The sequence below is a fragment of the Columba livia genome, chromosome 12, assembly GCF_036013475.1.
Source record: "Columba livia isolate bColLiv1 breed racing homer chromosome 12, bColLiv1.pat.W.v2, whole genome shotgun sequence".
In the NCBI taxonomy this organism is placed as follows: Eukaryota; Metazoa; Chordata; class Aves; order Columbiformes; family Columbidae; genus Columba; species Columba livia.
The window spans coordinates 7,571,419-7,590,895 of NC_088613.1; the positions used below are offsets into that span (position 1 = coordinate 7,571,419).

At 44.2% G+C, this 19,477-nt stretch overlaps 1 protein-coding gene across 8 annotated transcripts in view; it reads right to left on the reverse strand.

Moving 5' to 3' along the window:
* DOCK11 (dedicator of cytokinesis 11) overlaps window positions 1–19,477 on the reverse strand; it is an 80,155-nt gene that overhangs the window by 7,754 nt on the left and 52,924 nt on the right. For 4 of the 8 annotated variants that reach the window (XM_065077647.1, XM_065077641.1, XM_065077642.1 and 1 more), the window contains 15 exons: window positions 18,100–18,211; window positions 17,861–17,927; window positions 17,081–17,128; window positions 16,806–16,877; window positions 16,437–16,579; window positions 15,644–15,759; window positions 13,737–13,874; window positions 8,512–8,694; window positions 7,729–7,842; window positions 5,820–6,035; window positions 5,681–5,738; window positions 4,132–4,238; window positions 3,086–3,208; window positions 2,065–2,178; window positions 143–289 (listed from right to left, as the gene is read on the reverse strand). In XM_065077647.1, coding sequence (XP_064933719.1) covers window positions 143–289; window positions 2,065–2,178; window positions 3,086–3,208; window positions 4,132–4,238; window positions 5,681–5,738; window positions 5,820–6,035; window positions 7,729–7,842; window positions 8,512–8,694; window positions 13,737–13,874; window positions 15,644–15,759; window positions 16,437–16,579; window positions 16,806–16,877; window positions 17,081–17,128; window positions 17,861–17,927; window positions 18,100–18,211 — 1,758 coding nt within the window. The remainder of the gene's footprint in view (window positions 1–142; window positions 290–2,064; window positions 2,179–3,085; window positions 3,209–4,131; window positions 4,239–5,680; window positions 5,739–5,819; window positions 6,036–7,728; window positions 7,843–8,511; window positions 8,695–13,736; window positions 13,875–15,643; window positions 15,760–16,436; window positions 16,580–16,805; window positions 16,878–17,080; window positions 17,129–17,860; window positions 17,928–18,099; window positions 18,212–19,477) is intronic. The other 4 variants (XM_065077645.1, XM_065077648.1, XM_065077644.1 and 1 more) reach the window with 1 other exon arrangement.

A 19,477-nucleotide genomic window follows, 5' to 3' on the forward strand; every position in this document is an offset into this window, starting at 1 on the left:
GAGCAGTGCAGCCCCTGGCCCTGAACAGTATTAAAATACAATCGATATTTTTGTCACGTTTGTCAGTGCCCTCTCTAGTATGTGACTCTGATGTTCACTCCTAATAGCATTTTGTTAGCTTGTTGATGCAGTGTAACTCCACCTTGTTAGAATCCTGGATAATTTTTACAGTCTCCGACCCAAACTTTTCACCATAAAGTTTAAGAAGTCTGAAGGAGATCTCTGAGAGGCCTGTCAGCTTGGGCTCCTTATAGATGTATTCCTTCCCATCTTCTTCTTCAAAGAACGCCTAGAATTAATCACAAACAAGTAGTGAGGAATAGCTGGGCTTCTTTGCTGGGAAAACTTTATTTTAGATTTGCTACTTCGAAAGCAAGTTTCTACTAACATTTCAGAAAGTCAAGAAGGTTTGGCTATGGCTTGCATAAAGTCTCATTGAACGTGGCCTGTTTTGGTGGGGTCCTTCACAAATCATATGAAAAAAAGAAACAGAAAAACCCACCACAACAAAATTCCTCAACCAACACAAACACGTCATTGCTGAGCACAAATACTTGAGTATGACCAGTGAGAAATCTAAACAATGTGTAAGAGGGGTTTGGCCAGCAGTTGACTTTTAGGAAGGTTGGAAAGAGGCAAGCAGAAGAAAAAACACAAAAACAAGGCCCACAAAAGGAGCAGAAAGACACATATATTGAAGAAGCTCTGATAGTAAAGCCACATGAACAGTCTAAAGAGAAGGATTTTGTGTAGGTTGAAAGGGCCTCTAGGCAATAAATAAAGAAATGTGTTTCCTCTGCTTTGATTCCTCTTGTATTCAGGGAAGTGGAACTCTGTGTATTTGCTGTAAATAGAGACAAACTTGAATTAAAGGTCGTGTCTGCATCACCAGACCTTCCTGTAATGGAAATAGCATGAAAGCATCATGCTTTGGCAAACTGTTCCAGCCAAAAGTTAAAACTATCTCACGTGTATCTGGCATACAAAACTGTCCAAAGTGCAAAAGCGTGGGTTGTCTGGATGATACGTTAAACAGCTTAATTTTAGGGGCTGATCCCGTTATTTCTACAGCTTCTAGAAAATTAAGCCAGCAGTTGTTCCCTTTTATCTATTGCTAACCTTATTTTTACATAACCAAAGTCGAAGATAAGATGAGGACAAAATCAAAATGTGTGTTTGCTGCAGCCAAAGTCAATGCTCAGATACTTTCTGTGTGTAACGGCTGCGGTGTTCAAAGGCACAAACCTAAGATGGTTTCAGGGGATTCATCATCTCCCCTAAAAGAAGGAACCAGGAAAGGCACAGCTAATATCATTTACATAGCATTTTCTAAAGAGGAGTCCTGCATCACCCCATCGTTATGGGTCCACAAGCAGAAGCAGATAGTTCAGAGACACAAGGGAGATGAGAGGTAACACACTTTATTAGATTAACTGGTATAGCTGGAAAACAAAACAAAATGAAAACCAAAACAACTGCTTTTAGGCTCAGAAGACTTCATTAGATATAAGATCATGCTCCTTCCTGGGATTCTGAACTCCAAATCTTGTCCATTTTCCCGGCTACCTCAGCTAACAAATAATGCTATCAATCACTACAAGCATGTAACCAACACTGATAGGTATTTTGTCTCCAGTTTCTCCAATAACCTTTTACTCTACTAATATCTAGAAGTGCAAATGTCTGCAGAAAAAGATGTGTTACAACTGCTGTTTGCATGTGGTGGTTATATACTGTTACTGGCTATATACTATACACACTAAACTGTGTTTGTGTAACTTATAATAACTATAACTAAAAAAAAGCCCTGGTGTTTTCTGAACTCACTGAGCCACTTCCTAACTGCTTAGTTGTTTTGTGAAAAGCCCACCAGCAGAATCATAAACTTGGTAAGATATCAAGCACTCCAGGAGAGATACACAAACCGTCACCTCAAGGGTGCAATGTAGATATGGCAGTGGCTGCACCAGAAGTGGCAGCAGGTTTTTCATCTCCAGAACTGCCAGAGCAGTAGTTTTTAGGGGCCAGAAACTAGGTAACTGCTGAGCTGGTGTATATACTTACTTGTCCATAAAAGGCCACTCTGAAAAATGTTCCAAGAAGTCTCTTCCTTGTGTGCATTACTTCCAGTATCTTAGCATACGCTCCATGAAGCGTTCTGTATAGTTGAGTAAGTTTCTGGAAATCAAATCTTGACATCATTAAAGCAGAATTTTGCAAGCATGAAAATCTAGCTAACACTTGAAGCTACTGAGATATCTGCACACAAGCCTTTGGAGAATTCAAGCTTGAATTTCTAAAGAGGTTGAACTCATGCAGTTTTCTTTGAAAAACCTCAATCTTAAGCACGTGCTTATCTTCAGGTCTGAAAGGCACCACAGACTTCAATAAGACCACTATCCTTAGAGAGAAGACTAAGTCTACCATCTCAGCATGCCCTGACTAAGTCTCTAAGGGTAGAGCAGCTTGCAGTATTCTACCCAGAAATTATTATTATTTTTTAATTAAAACCAGCTTTATGATTAAAAAAAAATAGATTAAGGCTTCCCCTAGCTTCAATTATATAGTTGGATGATGTTCTGATGTGGAGGGGGTCACGGGAGAGGGAAGGAAAGAGGACCGCTGCTCAGCAGTCCAGCAACAGCCCCAGCAAAGCTCGGGTCACAGCAGGTTTGGGAAGGAGCAAGGCGAGGGCTGGGATCAAATTCCTTCCTTCCTCTCCACTTGCCCCTGAATTACCTGCAGATCTGGTCCTTTCTTTGAACAGTTCTCACTTTGTTTTTAACCCTTACAATGCTCAAACATCAAAAAGAATCTGGCTTTGATGAGCATATGGGAGGACGACAGCTTTATTTTAGGGGAAGGAAGGTGGGAATTATTCACTAAATATGAGTCTTCTGTGTCTTTAGCTTTTATAATTACTGTCCAGAACATTGCTTTCACTAATTTGTTTAAAGGACCAGCAATGAAGCACAGTGTCTGCTTTACTGACACCAATTTGTTAACTCATAATTTCAAAAATAAAAAAGCCTCCTGTTTTTTGTTTAGCGATACAGGGAATTACCCGATAGATTCAAACTAGTACCTCAAATTCACGCCGCTTTTCATAAATAGGAATGATCAGTTTTGAAACTTCAGAAATTGTTTCGTAACGTTCTGCTTTCCATAGGCCATCTACACATTGCTCCAGCAGCTCTACCAAGACTTCCTACAAGAGCAGCCAAACGGGTGTTGTTAATAACAAAGCTAGAAAAGAAAACCATTTTAACTTCAGATACATTAACAGGTCCCAGTATAAGTAGCCACAGTTACATAAGTTTAAACCCTGCGTGCTCCTGGCCTTTCCAAAGGTATTCCAAACTTCTGGGAGAAAAAAAAGGACAAGTTGTTTTTTAAAAGTGAATTCATTCTTAATAAATCATTATCACAATGTCTTGGTTACTTAGCTACTCCCCCAGGAGAATGCCAAAACTCTGGGAAGGTATGGAGGTGACAGCACTGAAGTAAGAGGTACATGTCTAAGAAACAAGTCCAAGGAACACGTGTGCAATTGCAGTGGTATTCGATGCTAAGGATCAAAGAGCGTAATCTTGATGAACGGGCAGCTGGGCTGCAGGACCACCTCGCACAGCCACGTAGCCCACCCAATGCAGTTGTACAGGGATGGTGCAAAAGTAACTGTGAGACCTTGTGGCTCACTGGAGGATCCACCCACTTCCCCAGTGCTCTGCTATGGTTTCTGGATTGTTCTGCTAATGTGGTGCACAGCCCAAACTCAAGGGCAACCTAAGCTGACCTCTCACTTGGCAGAGCTTCATTGCATTCTGTCCCTGTGCTGACAGAATTAGCATTTGCATAACGTGGCAGGCAAAGATTGTGGTGTAGCTTTTTCAGTCTCAGTGCCAGAAAAGCCTTTCAAAGGAATCAAGAATTTACACCAGTTCTAACATATATGACTTGTACACTGAAAAATCCTTCAACGCAGATTTCTCATGGGAAATTGCTGTGGAAGAGTCTTCCTTACAGATGTCAGTTCACAAGTGTAATTTGTTAGAGATCACATGAATGAAGTCTAAAACTAAATCCTAATTGGCTATCAAATATCCTATAGTCTGTACTACCAGACCTCACCTCACTGTAATGTACATCCATCATCCCACCATCTTCTTTCATTGCACCTTCTTCATCAATGTTGGGAGTGATTTTCCTAAAGGCAGTGCAGCCACTTGGGAAGAGTTCTGTAGCAGACAAAAGCAAATGGATTAGTGGAATAACATATCTCAAATGTGTCATGCTTTAATGGCCAGGAAAGCAGTCTAGCTGTTAGCAAAGTCCGACAAGTAGCAGGGAACCTGACTCCCATTTTTGCTACTGGTTTGCTCTGTGAGACCAAACACATCAGAACTTCCCCAGCCATTTGCCGTGGGAGTCATTCCTAGTACGTAATGAACATCGAGCACAACAGATTTCCCAGTGAGCACTCTGAAAGTCATCTTTGACCAGCCTAACTGACTACAATGAAATGAAAGTCGTGAGGGAAGGACAAGGGTATGTTTTTGCACAGAAGATGCTAGGAGAAGGCTATTAACGGATGCTGGAGAGCTGGGTAGTAAGGCAACAAGATTGTACACACCTAGCAGACATCACAGTTAGGTACCCCAAACCTTTGAGCAGTTCAGCCTTTACTGAACCCTTTTCAGCCTACATATATGTAAAGCGTGCCAGTGGCAGACATAACTCAATGTAGTCACTTGATATTCCTTTGGATTTGTTCCTCTTCTTTTTTAGAAGTTCTCCTTTACCACTCGGTTGTGGTAAGCAGCCACCAGGGTACAAATAAAGAATTGCCAACTTTCAATACCCTCCCCTCTGCACTCAGGTGAAATGTGTATATGTATCAGAAAAACAAGTCCCGATTTTTCCCACATCTAAGAAAAAGTACAGAATTTGGAGGGACTCCAAGCCCACTGAACAAGGCACTAGGGACCTCTCCAGCCAAGGCAGTGCATATAATCAGCTTCTATGCTTAAATTTCTGAAATGTTGTGTCCATTTCAACAATACTCCCTTACATGGAAATGAGAAATTAGTTCAATATATCAACTGTGGAACAGATATTTAAGGAAAACCTGCAAAGTGGTGTTACTTGAGGACACACAAGTCCGTCCTTCCTTCCTGTTTTGCATTAAACCACAACACTCTGATGTGTTATTTCTGATTGTTCTTTACATATTTGTATAATTAGGCTATACTCTCATTTTTTTGACTGAATTTTGACAAATTTTTGTCTGTAGCACCAACAGTGATACTTCTGTTGAACATATTGACAGCCAATTTTTAACATGGGCTTCCCCTGTGAGCATGGTTGCTAATGTAAAATACAACTGAACATTTAAATCGAGACATGATGTGTCAATTCTTATTTTACTCAGGAAGCGCCAACATGACTGTCTAAGCAGACCTGGCCAGTCTAGTAAATGCCCGCGTCTGAACTCCTGAATTCCTTTCCTAAAAAACACTCATCTTCTTCTGGCTTTATCGACTGTATTATTTTTTTCCTTTTAGCTTGTTTCTAAAATAATCATTTAACATATCGAGATAAATTTATCTTTAAACACATTCTGATCTCCCCAGACCCCATCACTGCATCATTGTCCCTGTGCCTCTCAAACAGCACTTACTTTTCCTGTGCAGAAACTCTGCAACGAGGGCTGCTACATGAACATAACACATGGCTGCCTGCAAAGTACAAAGGAAAAATTAAAACGTCATCTGTACAGCTGTTTTGTTTCACATCATGTTTTTAATTAAATTAATTACCTCTGAAAAGTCTCCGTTTTTTACATGTATCTTTGCCATACTGTCCAGCCATGTTTTCCGGAGCTCTGGGGTACTTGCATAAGACTTGGCCAAACTGTATTGTAGATCTACCAACATTTCTGGATCTTTTTCATGTTCTTTCATTTGAGCTGTAGCCATAAGCACTGTACGGATTCTCTTTGTCAAATCTTTGACTTCAGAAGGAAAAGCAGTTGCCTGACACAAAACAGATCTAATTAGACGCGAATACAGAAATAAATGGTGTTCCAGGCTTTGCCAACAAAAGACTGTTGCTGCCCTTTCAGCTAACACTCCACTTACTGCCAATCTGAAAATGCCGAGACCACAGGAGATAAGACTAACTAGCTTTTGCCTATTGCACTCACACTTCATACAGTGTACAGTATTTAATCTACAATTAGAGACATTTCAACCTGGGTGTGCACAGGGTCAATCTCTCCTGGCCATGTGCAGGATGCCAGGATGGCTGTTCTCATGCTATGGTAACGCAGGTGCTTTGGCATTCCGAGGAGCTGGTGTGAGAGTGAGACAGATGTGCTTTGTGCATGCAAATGTCCCAGGATGGGACTGTAAACCATGCCCAAAGTGGCTTTCATGTCATTCAACATCCTGCTTGTTAGTCTTTGATGTGGTCACTCTTTAATTCCTAAAGCACCAAAGGCATTTGTAGAGCTTCCCACCACAGGAATGTAATAAACTGAAAAGGAAACGCAGGCTTCAGTCTGATCCCCTGCCCAGAGCAAGGCCATCATTGGGTTAGAGCAACGCTTGTTAGGCCAAGTTTTATAATCTCCAAGGACAGAAATCCCACCTCCTTTCTGGGTCCTTTTCCAGAGCTGAACCATATTCTTGGGAAATAATGTTTTCTTTAAGTAAATTTGGCCTTTCCCTTCTAGCAACTTGTGCCCGTTGCCTTTTGTCCTTCCACCCTACACCTCTGTGAAGAGCCTGGCCTCCTCGTCTCTACAGCCTTCCTTTTCAGTAGTGGAAAGCAGAAGTTAGGTTCCCCCTCAGCTTTCTTTTTCATAAGCCTGGCTCATGTTCCCTCTCCTTGGGCTCCTGTTCTCAAGCTCTCCCGGTGCACGGCATCCTCTCCAGTGCACTGAAATCTCTTTTGTACTCTTGCACTTAAACTGGATATAATGATGGTCTCATGATATAAAATACAATCAGCAAAGTGTGGCTCAGTGAAACCCTTATAAGCATCTGTGAAGAGAACTGAGGTTTTTGCCAGGTATACTCTAACTATAAATTTGTTATAGCACAACTCAACACCTGGGGTTCCCATTCTACCTTTAAGTCATAGGGTAACCAGAGAACTGCAAAAACTCTTCCCATTTTCCCCAGTCCTACCTTGGCAGCTACACTGTGTGCTATGGAGCAAGCTGCAGTTATGATATATTGTTCAATGCATTGGGTAGAAGATGTTAATTCTAGTGCAAAGACAGACAATTATTTTCTGAACAAATATAACCATTGATCATCATGAAAGAGGGCTTTTTTAATATTACTGACACTGAATTAATTAAAATTAATTCCTGCTAATTATTACCTTCAGACGACTGAAGTACCAGACCCTCCCTTGTGGGAAGGAGAGCTGGAAATTCTTGGAAAGCGCTTTGGACACCCTTGCAAACAGCACACTTTGCAAAGTATAACCTGAATTGCAGAGCTCCTTCCTCTTGATGTGAGGCCTCACGGATGGAGCATGACCTGCCTGTGCAGCTGGTCCTATTGCTGTTGGCACAGTACTTGTTTACTGAGCAAACACAGCGCAGTAGGAGCTTGTAAATCATAGTTCCAATCATTAGCCTTACCCTTAAACATGATTTCCTTGAGTGCATCTTCAGATGATAGCACATAATGTGATTTAACATCTCCAACTTACCTTCATAGGCCTGTCACTGTTTGCAAAGTTGTTAATGATGAGCAAGGAGTCCTGAAACCTTGTCCCACCGCTGAGTGCCACATCTGCTATTAATTGGCTCACTGCAATTATTATCTGTTGGGACAGGGTAGGCACTTTAAATGAGTCCTGACAGAGGAGTTTTCTTGTCACAGTTACATAAAACACTCATTGGAAAACATCACATCTTTCCCACAACATAAGCAACTGTTGTTGTTGGCTTTGCTGTCACATCTCACAAGGATAAATACTTCTCAGAGGACAAAACTGCTTTGCTGAACAGCAGCTTCACAGATTTAACAATATAACAACCGTAATACAAATCCCTATTTGTATATTAGTTACCTTCTTCCATGATTCGTTAGAACCCAGACAGTATTCATCTGCTCCACCGGGTATCTAAATTTGCTTCAAAAAGACAAAGCTGCAAAAGCAGCTCCAGAAAAATCCCTCCTCCTGCCTCAAAGGCAGCTCTTCTTGCCATCCCTTCCACCCCATCCCGGCCAGCCGCTGGGAAACAGAAGTGTCTTGTATCTGTGATTCCAAGGACTCGACAGCTTGGAGTACTTGATAGCAGCGTATTTTGCCCAAAGGGCCCTGGGCCAATCACTGGAAACAGGAATTGGGCAAAGCCTGGAAATCAAGAGGATTTTTGTCCATATAACAGTAAGATCCTCTGCAGATAGGAGGTGACATAGTTATATTGATGTATCTGTTCACTAGGTCTGAGGCATCTTGCTCTCTACCTTTTCCCTGGTCACTGACCTGAAGATGGGTTCTCAGAAACGTTTTCCTTTTGGTGAACTCAAAGTTATTTCTCATCAGGAGATAGAGCAGAGCAGAGGCTTCATTCCTTGTAGAGGACACCTTGGAAGTGCAGCACTTCAGGATCTCGTAGCAGAGGGCAGCGCACATGTTCACCCTTCCCTTGAAAAATGCTGAAGGAAACTTCAGAAAAGGCATGCAAATATTAGAAAATACACCATAAAATTACATCCACAGGACAACACACTGGGCTCCAGCCTGGGCAGCCTAAATAAAGATTCTGTCAGAGTTTTGAGCCTGAAAGTATTTGTGAGAATGGATTTGGGGCCTATTTTTAACATTGTTTCCTAGAGCAATGAGAACTTTGCTGTCACAGTTTTGGGGATGTGCTTGTGTATGTCCACATATCCATCCCAAATAACTTTTGGGTTCAATGGCAAATTCTCACCAACTTGGACAGACAAAAGTTTTATGTTCTTACAAAAGTCATAAACAATGGCAATGGGGCAGAGAGGAGAGGTCCCACGGACATTCCCACCAAAGGCTACCAACTAGGACACCAGAAAATCCACCAGAGCCCACCCAGAAATCCAGCCCCACCAGGAAACATGACCTGTGATACTTGCACAGCTACTTCCATGCATTCCTACAAAAAAGCCTAAAATCATGACTTCCCTCAGGAATGCAAACAAGAGACTTGCTTTTCCCAGAGACTCTAAAATACACAGTGACCTGTCCTGGCCCTCCAGATGGACCTGCGCCTAGGGAATAGCAGGACCAAGCCAAGCTGCATTGTGAGCTGCCTCAGCTAGCAACGGGGCTCGGAGAGTTGCATCAGGGTGAAGAAAAGCAGAAGGGGAAGATCAGCACCTCATGCTGCCATAGCACATGTATCACCTTACCAAACATCTACTTCCAAGCATGTCTGCAGAGGCCAGCTCAGCCGTGCCTGAAAAACAGACAGCGGCAGCGGTGCCCGGTCCTGGCAGGCAGCAGCCACCATGCAGGGCTCGCTGGAGCCGGGGACCGCCAACATGCATCTGTCTGGCTGTGGTCATGGGCAGTAACTGGTGCGGAGGGGGCACTGCACTTGGCTTCCTTCCACCCTGGCCGCAGTGGGCTGGGTGTAGGGAAGCAGAACAAGGAAGGGTTTTGTGCTGGCATGCAGCCACCTCCACAGCCACCACAGGGACCTGGCTGGAGAGGGGTGATGCTAACACCTCCCAGAGGGAGCAGAGGCTGCTCGGGCATCACACAGCAGCACTCAGCTCCCTCTGCTGCAGCTGAGGACCAGCCCCGAGGGAATTTCCTGGCACAAAGACGTAACAGAGACAACCATGCTTTTAATCCATTCAGGGCAGAGATGTGCTCCATTCACTCAAGGGCTAATGGTCCTCGTAGCACACAGCCCATGAGCCGCTACTATCTGCCCCATTACCTTCTCCCCATAGAAGATGACAGTAAATACTGTCAAAAGTATTCACTCACATCCTCCAAGTCAGAGCCTGGAGCTGTTGCGGTGACCCTCTACTCCTTGCATTAAGTATATTTGATTCAGAAAAGCTATGGTACTACTGTGGCTACCACCATGGTGTGCTGGTGAAAGAGTCTCAAAACAGGAATCTAGGAGCTGTAGCTAATGAGACTACACCATTGGGATTACACTGAACCACGCAGGTTTCAAGGCAGTAGGAAGACACTGCCCAAATATTTGCTGTTCACTGCCTGTTGCCAAAAATATTTTCAGAAAAAAAAAATGGGAGAAAGAAAAGAAGCAAATAAACATCATAGTAACACACGGCTAAGAGGATCATGTGTGCACTGGGGAAAGGAGCAATTAAGTAATTGCTGTCTGTCTGTAATGCAATCCTTCTCCCATAGTGAGATGGAGTCACAATCAGCACTGGGATTATTAGCCCAGCCAGCACATGGACACCTACAAAGACATGGCTGGCACTTGCTCTCAGCAAGGACCACTGTTTGCCTGCTGAGGGTTTTCAGACATTTCCAACCCAATGCAAGGGAGAAAAATTTTGTCTGGGAATCTGCTGCAGAGGAAGCCCCAAATCTCCCCCTGCACACTCCCCTCCACACAGCACCAGCTCTGGGGGGATAACTTGTGCCCTGTTCATAGGGAACTTGTGTCCCCAGCCAGCTGCCTTCTGGAGACCAAGTCAAGCAGATGCAATCACTCCTGATGCCGGGTTCAGGGTGGCAGACCCAAGGGTGTCTGTTTGCCTGCTGGAGATCTGGCCAGGTGCTGCCCGTGGCTCTCCAGCTGGCAGGAGAACACGAGCTGGGAAGAGTTGAGAAACAGCACGTGTGGCGATGACTCTGCATGTGCTGGAGGAGCACGTTTCTGATCCAGCCCGGACATGAAGGGCCAGAGCAGGAGTCAACACAGTGAGTATGTCCTGAAGAGGCCGCAGCTCAGAAGGGACACAAGAACAGGGCAGCCACAGTAGCGGACAGGACAGGCCAAGTGCCCTTCACAACTGCATGGGAGGCTGTACTGGTGCTGCGTCCTGAGAGCACTGATGTCGAGGGAAAGCACAGCTTGGTGTGGTCAAGGGAACTGTGGACAGGACAGGGAAAAGCATCTCAAATCAGCTGTTGCAGGAGAGGAGCAAGGCTCTGCTGCCTGGGTCCTTCAGGGTCTGGGATCTGTGACGCTTCTAACATGCCCTGCAAGTGCCAACGCATGGAGGGATGCTGAGGCACAGAGCAGGCAGCTACATGGAGATTCCATCCTTTTCACATCCGTGTGTCTGAGCTGCTCTTTAATTTGGTGCAAATTATCTTGGTACCCTCCTCTGTGCAAGATTTTCTTTGTAACCCTTCATTTCAAAACCATTCGCAAGCATGTAAATATGTAATAATCTCTAAGTTACAGTCTGAATGAAGGGTTTAGATGTTAAGAAAACTTAGAGTATAAAAACAAGAGCAATCTAGCTTCTTTTGCATATTCCTAGCTGGTAAAACAGAGATGGCTTCCTTCCCTAATTCCCAGCACACATACACGCAAGCAGGATTCATTCCAAAACCAAAACCAAACATGCAAGCAATTATAGACCTTGCTTGTTCTTTGCTTTCTTGTGACATTTCTCTTTTTTAAAGTCTTTTGCCTATCAAGTAACCAGATTTAATGTAGAAAGCAAGCTATTTTTAAGAAAGATTTCGGGGTGCAAAATAAATCTCAGGAGTTTTTTCCCCTCCAGCAACCATTTACTGTGACCCTAGATAAGAGGGGGATTATTTCCCTTGTAATTATTAGCTACAAAAGGTCATAAAAATGACAAATTGTCCACTCTAGCTGTGTCAAAGGTATAACTCACTTTTGGTTTTCTTGTAGTTAACACTAATTTATAGCTAGCAGTGATATGCAACACAAAACAAAGCAGTGCAGCTTTTATAGTTCAAAACAAACTCATGGAAAAACATGCCATCCTTGCACTTGTTGTGAAACACAGTGATCCCTCCAGCTATTTTATTGTCACTTTGGGCCTTAGAAAAGTCCTTCAGAGGACTTAAACGGAAGTTTGGGACTCATGTGGTTATGGAGTTAGCAAAGAAAACACTTCCTTATAGATACCATCTTCTGGGCTCATATCTTGCTTTTACAGAAGCGACACTGTGTCCTGCCATCCGGGAAATGTGAGAAATAAACTGAAATAATTCTTTCATATCTTTGAAGACCCGCGATTGCAAATTGAGCGTGGATTGAGGCTGGCATAAATCCAAGAAAATGAACCCACTGCCTGTTCTTGCAGCAGCTAAGAATGCAGTTTGCGTTGCTGTCATGGGCATTTTGGAAAGTGAGCGTGGAACCCCTGACAGGCTCCAAGTTTTGAAGGCTGAACATGAGATCAAGTTGAGCAGGTCTGCAGGTTTGGCTTCACGTTCAGACAACCACAGAAAATTTGCCAGGGAGGCAAGGAAGGTCTCTTATTTACTCTATGCACAAAACAAAGTATTTCTGGCTAAACAAACTTTAAACTAGTAAGGGGAAGAGATGTGCAGAGAGACTGTGTCTGAAGGGGGTGAGTGCAGGTCTGCATCAGGATGCATCTCAAGGTTAAGGAGATCACAGCAAGCAGAAAACTCAAAAGAAAGGTAGAGCAATAAACATGGATTGGAGTCTGTAGAAAAACTGAGTGATTCCTGCCAGTGCCAGCTGCCAATCTGGCAGGCTTTAAGAAGCCCCATGGAAAAATACCTCATAGGGGACCATGCTGTCTGGAGCCAGGCAGGCGCCTATAGCATGAGGAGCAGAAAATGTAGAAGTCTTGTGTGTCATTAGGACAAACCAAAATACAGCCCTACACATACTCATACTAGCTCTTAGCTTTGCCGTGGAGTTATAGTAAAATGTACATAGCATGGACTTTTTCCATCTTTGAAAAACAGTTTAGCAGTTTCTTTCCTTAGTCAGGCTTTGTTTGACAACTCATGCAAGACCTCCCTTGGAAGTAACACATCACTGCTTATCATTGACATACTGTGCTCTGCCTGTCTGCAATCTCACACCACTTGGATCTACCTCATTAATGAAGTGTTGCACCCAAGTAATTGAGAGGTTTTAATCCATTTTGAATATATGATAACCGAGCAGCTTGGAAGGAATGGAGTTTGCATGTACATCTAGTCTCAAAAATGTACTTACGAGAAGTGGCAGGTTTTGAAAAGCGCAAAGGGAAATGTCAGCAATAGCACAAGTCACTGCTCTTATGTGGTTACCTGCGGCTTTGGCCCTGCTTGAGCTCAGGGGATTAAACAGCCTCACTGTGTAACAGGGCTCCGAAAAGTGTAGAAAGAGGTTCAGCCAGTAGTACTCTCTTTCAAACGCAATGGGAGAGGAGCAGCTTGTCAGTACAAGTATTATTCACGCAACAGCTTTGTCAGCAATACTGACAGTTTGGGGCAAAGATTCAAGAAGCACCAGCTTTTGGTCAGATACTAATCTTTAACAGCAGTTTCGTGACCAAGGCAAGTGAAGCAACTCCTCATAATTTCTCCTTTTGTTTCCTGAAACCCATCAAATAATAAATAATTGTTGAAATAAATAACTTAACCCAGGTTGTTTTTCAAATCCACAGAGAAGTTGTTTTCTAGAACACATCTCCAAACTGCACAAAATATCAGTTTAACAGGAGTTTAAGCACACTGGTCTCTTCTGTCATACCTATATAAATTCTCCTGCACCTTTGGAGTCACGTATTACGTACCTTACTAATGAAAGCTCTCAGAGAGGCAAACACATGCTTAAGAGCGGCTTCTGATTGTCCATTTTTGAGAAAAGCCAAATGAATATCAAAAACCTTTTTCATGAGCGGATTGTGGCCATCGTTGCTTAAAAGCTGGGTCTGGAAAGAAATAGGAGAATTTACTTTGCAGAAATGTTGTGCCCAAAGCTGGAAATGACAGAGATAATTTTGCATAATCAACCACATCAGTTCTTAAGGCAGATAAAGATCAGGGCCTTCAGTAAAAACATAACCAATAAATGTGACAACCAGTACAAGCTTACACTAGTTGCTCAGATGATATTTCTCTGGCAGAGAACAGAACAAAAATATGTTACCACTTTTGCAGCACTACTTCCAAACCCTAACTGAATATTCTGTACAACTTTCACTGGTTGCCTAGAGTTATTTTAAATAAAACAGGCTGTTACCAACATAACTATCACGCTGTTTTTTCCATTTCTTCACATTTGTCTCAACAAGTGTTTCGTTTGCAGTCAAAAAAAAAAAGACTATCACATCGTTTCGCTGGACAGATTTGTAGCTGCAGTAAGTCAGTACACTTCCCTTGGCTCCTGCAAAGTTTTGACAGTTTGCACCTTTTGGAAATATGGAAAGTGAAATTACTTGGAGAGGATTAATACAGCTTGGTGTCAGAGTTAATGTGCCTGCTGTCATCCTTGCAGCCACTGCACAGGAAGCCTGGCACATTGTGGCCACTCAATGAGGATGTGGATACCCCATATCGATGGGAGATCAGTAGTGCCCATGTCATTGCCAGTCCAATCATATCCTGTAGACATCTTGTAGCAAGGTAAGATTAGGATCCACACTTTTTAACTGAACTCATTTACTCTGGCAGTAAGAACAGCATCAGCACTTTTACTGCAGTACAGAGCACACTTTTGTATGGTGACACTGTATGACCATAAAAGCAAAGCAGAAGCCCATTAAAGAGGAAGAGAATCCAGTCTATCCTGTGGTTTGAAAAATCACATTGTTTTGTGGTTCAGCGATATTCAAAAAGAGGCAACTGAGAAAGCCAAGCAAGTTTTAGCTCTTGCACATAAATCCTTCTGCTGTTGCCAGACTTTTAAGGAATAATTTAACATAGACACCAGGATGGCTTTTTTGCTCTGTAACAGAAGCAGAGGATATGATGACCTTTCTCTTCAGGTTGGTTCAATCATCTGAAAAATGCATCTCCATTGTGCTTACTCTGAAATCTAGAGTTGTTCTTGAGACACATTGCTATAATCAGGATTCCTCCACCCACACTTTGAGGAAGAGCTTTTCTGGAGCAGTATTTCAGAATATTGCTGCCAGTCTGGGGTTCTCTTCACCATCAAGGCTTTGAGTCCTGTAGATGGCAATGACTGCCAGGAGTGTGAATCACTACATGGAAGAGAAGACTTCTACCAGTCCTACTGGTCCTGTCTGAACTGATAACGACAGCTGGAACACCTCAGCCCCAGAGACATTCATGTACAGCAATTCAAAGAAACCTGGGCCTCGCTTCTAGGCAATCTATGGTAGAAAACAGTGACTGTTCTAAGAATACTAGACCTTCATTTCCCTTTCCTCTAGTCCCTCCTTTCTGTATGAGGTACATTTCCTCTTACTCTATTTTTGTAATGCCTACACTCATGCTATAACATCCATGTAATTTTCACTGGTCTTGCAGTTTTGAAGAAAATACAAGATTGCGTAAGTGCATAATTATTCTGAGATCCTGTAAAACACTCAGCATTTTGGAAAACAAGCTGCAAATGATTTGGTTTTGTAAAGCCTTCCATTATATGCCACTCCAGGAGAATGGATCATGAAAATCTACACATGTACAGAAATACAGCACACTTTTCTACAATACTTTTGATTTCAATGCTGACCTTGAAACTCTGAGTGAAAAAAGAGATGGTGTCCAGGACTGTCAGGCACACTTCGGTGGCAATATTGCCCTCCAGTAACGCCTGGTGCACAATATCTGCTTCTGAGGTGCCTGCATCTGTGGATAGAAAGCAAATCAGGAGGAAACAGTGTTCAACAGTCCAGCTCTCACAAGATCTCAATGCTGATATGGACAAGCTTCACCCACTCACACTTCACTGGGTTTGGGAGATGAGGTAAAATAGCAAGATGTTGAATTTTGAATTTGCCAGCTACATTAAGAGAAGCTGTATCAGCCTGATGCCAGCCAAGAAAACCAGTATTTGTGCTTCCCCTTAATCTCACTGTCTTTAAAGCCAGACAGAGAATGGGGTGTCCAGGTTGTACCCACAGAGGGGAAATGGCAAGGTGCTTCAATGGGGTAAAACTCACCCACGTGAAGAGGCTCAGAGCAGGTCCCGGCCCAGGTGTCTGCACGGGGCAGCTCTCCTGCCTGCCCTGCTCACTACCCAAACCAAGGCATTGCCTAGACACACCCCCAGCCAAGGAGCTAAGCCGAGGTAGACAAGAGGAAAAAGTCACACAACTCCTAAATCCCATAGGTGATTTTTAAGGGGCTGGCTCAAATCTTTCTGGTGAACTAATCTAGGGATGCTGTAGGGAAGAGCAGTGACCACCGTAATTCTGCAGAGTTTCAGCATCTTGAAGCAATAAGCAGCATGCAGAAAATGGCTACAAGCACTTTTCAGCGGGCTAATTATACTCCACGGTCCCACCTCGCTCTGCTATACATACTGTGGTTGAGTGTGAAGGAGGTCTCCAAGCTGCCCAGATGCTGGAGCCGCACCTGCATCCCCCCAGCTCTGCTGCGGAGAGCTGGCATCGTCTGGGATTTCCTATCGGTTCCCGTGTGCTTGGATAACCAGGCATCATGCACCCTGCAAGGGGAAGCAAAGACTGCAGGTTTGGACGAGCAGCAGCGGCCACACCACAACAGGATTACAGGAGGCACCAGGATGGAAACCTGGCCTCCCTCCAACGCACTAATCTGGCTCATCCTGGACAATCCCAGTGGGAATGACCAAGCTACCCTGCCTGCGCCAGATGATCCTAGAGCTAACGAAAGAGCAGTGCTGCTGCTCGGGGAGCAGAGATGTGTCTCACCTGCAGCTGGCTGGGGGGGACACTGCCAACCTGCAACCGGGAGCGCGTGGGCCTGGGGGTCTCATGCAGGAGCTGGAGGGGAGGGAAGGGGCAGGGTGCTAGGGTGAGGGGACTCTGCTGGCAGCATTGGTGCTGAGCAGAGTCCCAGCCCCGCGGGTTTCCTGCCTGTGTGGGTTCACCCGGTGTGGCTGTGCACACTCCCTTCCTGCCCTGGCTGTGGCAGGGAGCACAGGGATGGCCCCCCTACCTCAGCCCTGGGCAGAAGAATACAGTACCTGGCAATATTTCTCTTCCCCACATATCTGAAGTGAAATAAACACACCCTAGAAAGAAAATAAAATATGTATCTGTTAAAGATCTTGCAGATCAGGAATGATCCAGAACACAGGACAAGGGGTAATGGTTTTAAACATGAGGAAGAAATTTATTACAATGAGGTAATTGCTCAGAGAGGTGGTAGATGCCCCATCCCTGGAAACATCTCCGGCTGGGCTGGACTCTGAGCAACCTGATCTGGGTGAAGATGTCCCTGCTCATGGCAGGGGGGTTGGACTAGATGGGCTTTGAAGGTCCCTTCCAACCCAAACTGTTCTATGATTTAAAATCTACGCTATCCCTGTCTGCAGACACACTCCTCCATGCATGAGAGTTTGGGGTTTGTATTTACAAGGCACTTGACTCACACTCTCGGTTTCCAAACCCTATGGCCCACCCCTGTCTCCTCTCCCATCCGTTCCACCAACCTGGCTGCAAAGCACAGGTTGTGCTGGTTATGGCAGGAGGGTGGGCCACGAGCCCTGCTCCTCCTGGGTGTTGGGACACCCTCTGCACAGCATGGACTGAGCACAGGACACTGCCACTTCACCCTGTTCCCTCCATATACACCTGTTTCTCCTCAGAGGGAGGTTGAGCATTTCATTACATCATGCCAGACACCTCTCGTGCTGCCCAGGACCATGTGTACCCAGCGAGGCACATCACTTTCATTGCTTTTTCTTGGCCAGTGCTGCCCACACAAAGGTGCAGTATTTGAATTTCAGCCTCATCATACTCACTCCAAAAGCACAAGGACATTGATCAGCTCCTGGGGTGAGAATTTGTTCCAGTAAGCTAAAAGAGTATCTGAAAGGAAAAAAAAATAAAGAAAAAAAAAGAAAAGAAAAGAAATATAAAACAACAAGCAAACAGTGCACTGAGATTTAAAAAAAAAAAATGAACATAGGACCTTATAGACCAAAACTGCCAGTGATGGTTTCCTGTCCTTCTTGTCCTGCAGTGAGCAGGAGCCACCCACCTTCAGAAATCATCTTCACAATGTAGAGGTAGCACATCAGGAGTGTTCGGATCTCAAACTGGTCCAGGCGGCTGCAGTGTGACACACTGCTTCTCGTGGAGCTTCTGCGGATCTAAAGGCACAGGAATGTGATGCGGGGGACAGTGGCCCTGAGTGCATGGGCGCAGCAAACCCAGGCACCAGCATTCCTCCTGTCCCCCGACATCTGCAGCCCCACTGCACCATGTGTGACATGCTTTGGAGACATCTCAACTTCCAGGGTTGCTGCCCACCTGGTGATGGGCACTTTGGAAATGCTGGACGCATGGCTGAACACTTCTCTGCCACAAGAAAAAATGTCTAAGCAGAGAATGCTGCCTTATCCAGTGAAATGCACGGCAGCCCTGCTTTCACTTCCCCTGCTCTCTGCAGTGCCTAAGCTCCCAGATATTTTTGAAATCAGTTCTTGTCAAACAAAATAGTTCATTAGCTGTCACAGTTTAAAGCAAGAATCTAACTTTTTGTTAAAGATGTACACTTCAAAATAAAATGTCAGTTACTAAAAAGCCTGGAAATTTCAGCTTAAGAACTTTTTCTTTTCTCCTGATTTTTGGAAGAGTCTCTTGTTTTCCCTCCTGCTTAGTGACTTAGACAAAGATAAGTGAAATCCTGCTGGTAAGTCAATCTGTGTGGGAAAGGCTTGGGCATTGCGTGGTGGGAAACACAACTTCTAAAGCTTTACCTTTTTTTTCTTTTTTGCATTCTCTGTGCTCACCCTAGCTGTATCCTCCGACAAATGGATACGATTAAGCTCTAAGCAGAACGCTTCTCTTAAAGCTGTGCCTCACATGTCTGGGGAACGATCCACAGATCTTATTTGTTGTTTATTCTGAGACAAGCTGTAGATATGAGTCATAATCCAACAGAATTAAACATTCAGTTTAGAGCTTGAGATACAGTGCTATAGCCAGAACTTTGCTGTTGACCACGCCAAAGTATCAAGTCACCACACAACTCACTCCAGCGGAACAAGCGATAAGCAGCGTGCCTGCCTCTGCAGAGCAGTGTTAAAACTGTGTTCCTCCACGGGGCATTGCTTTTCAATGGTTTTGTGGATATTACAATCCCTAACAGAAAAGCTGTTTTCAAGAGCTCTAAAAAACATGTCTTCAAGGACACAGAAGAGGCTGCCTAGCTGTGGAAAGAGCTGAGCTGCAAGCAACAACGTTTTCTGCAAACCCAGCCAGGTGCTGCTGCCAGCAGGGTTGAAGCATATGCTCAGAGATTTGCCGAATATGAACAGTTTGATAGTCAAGTGTTTGGCTATACTTGGTCTTGTAGCTTCGTGATTCATGTGGGAGAGCTTGGAAGGCCCCACCTCTCCTAAACCTGTCAGGAC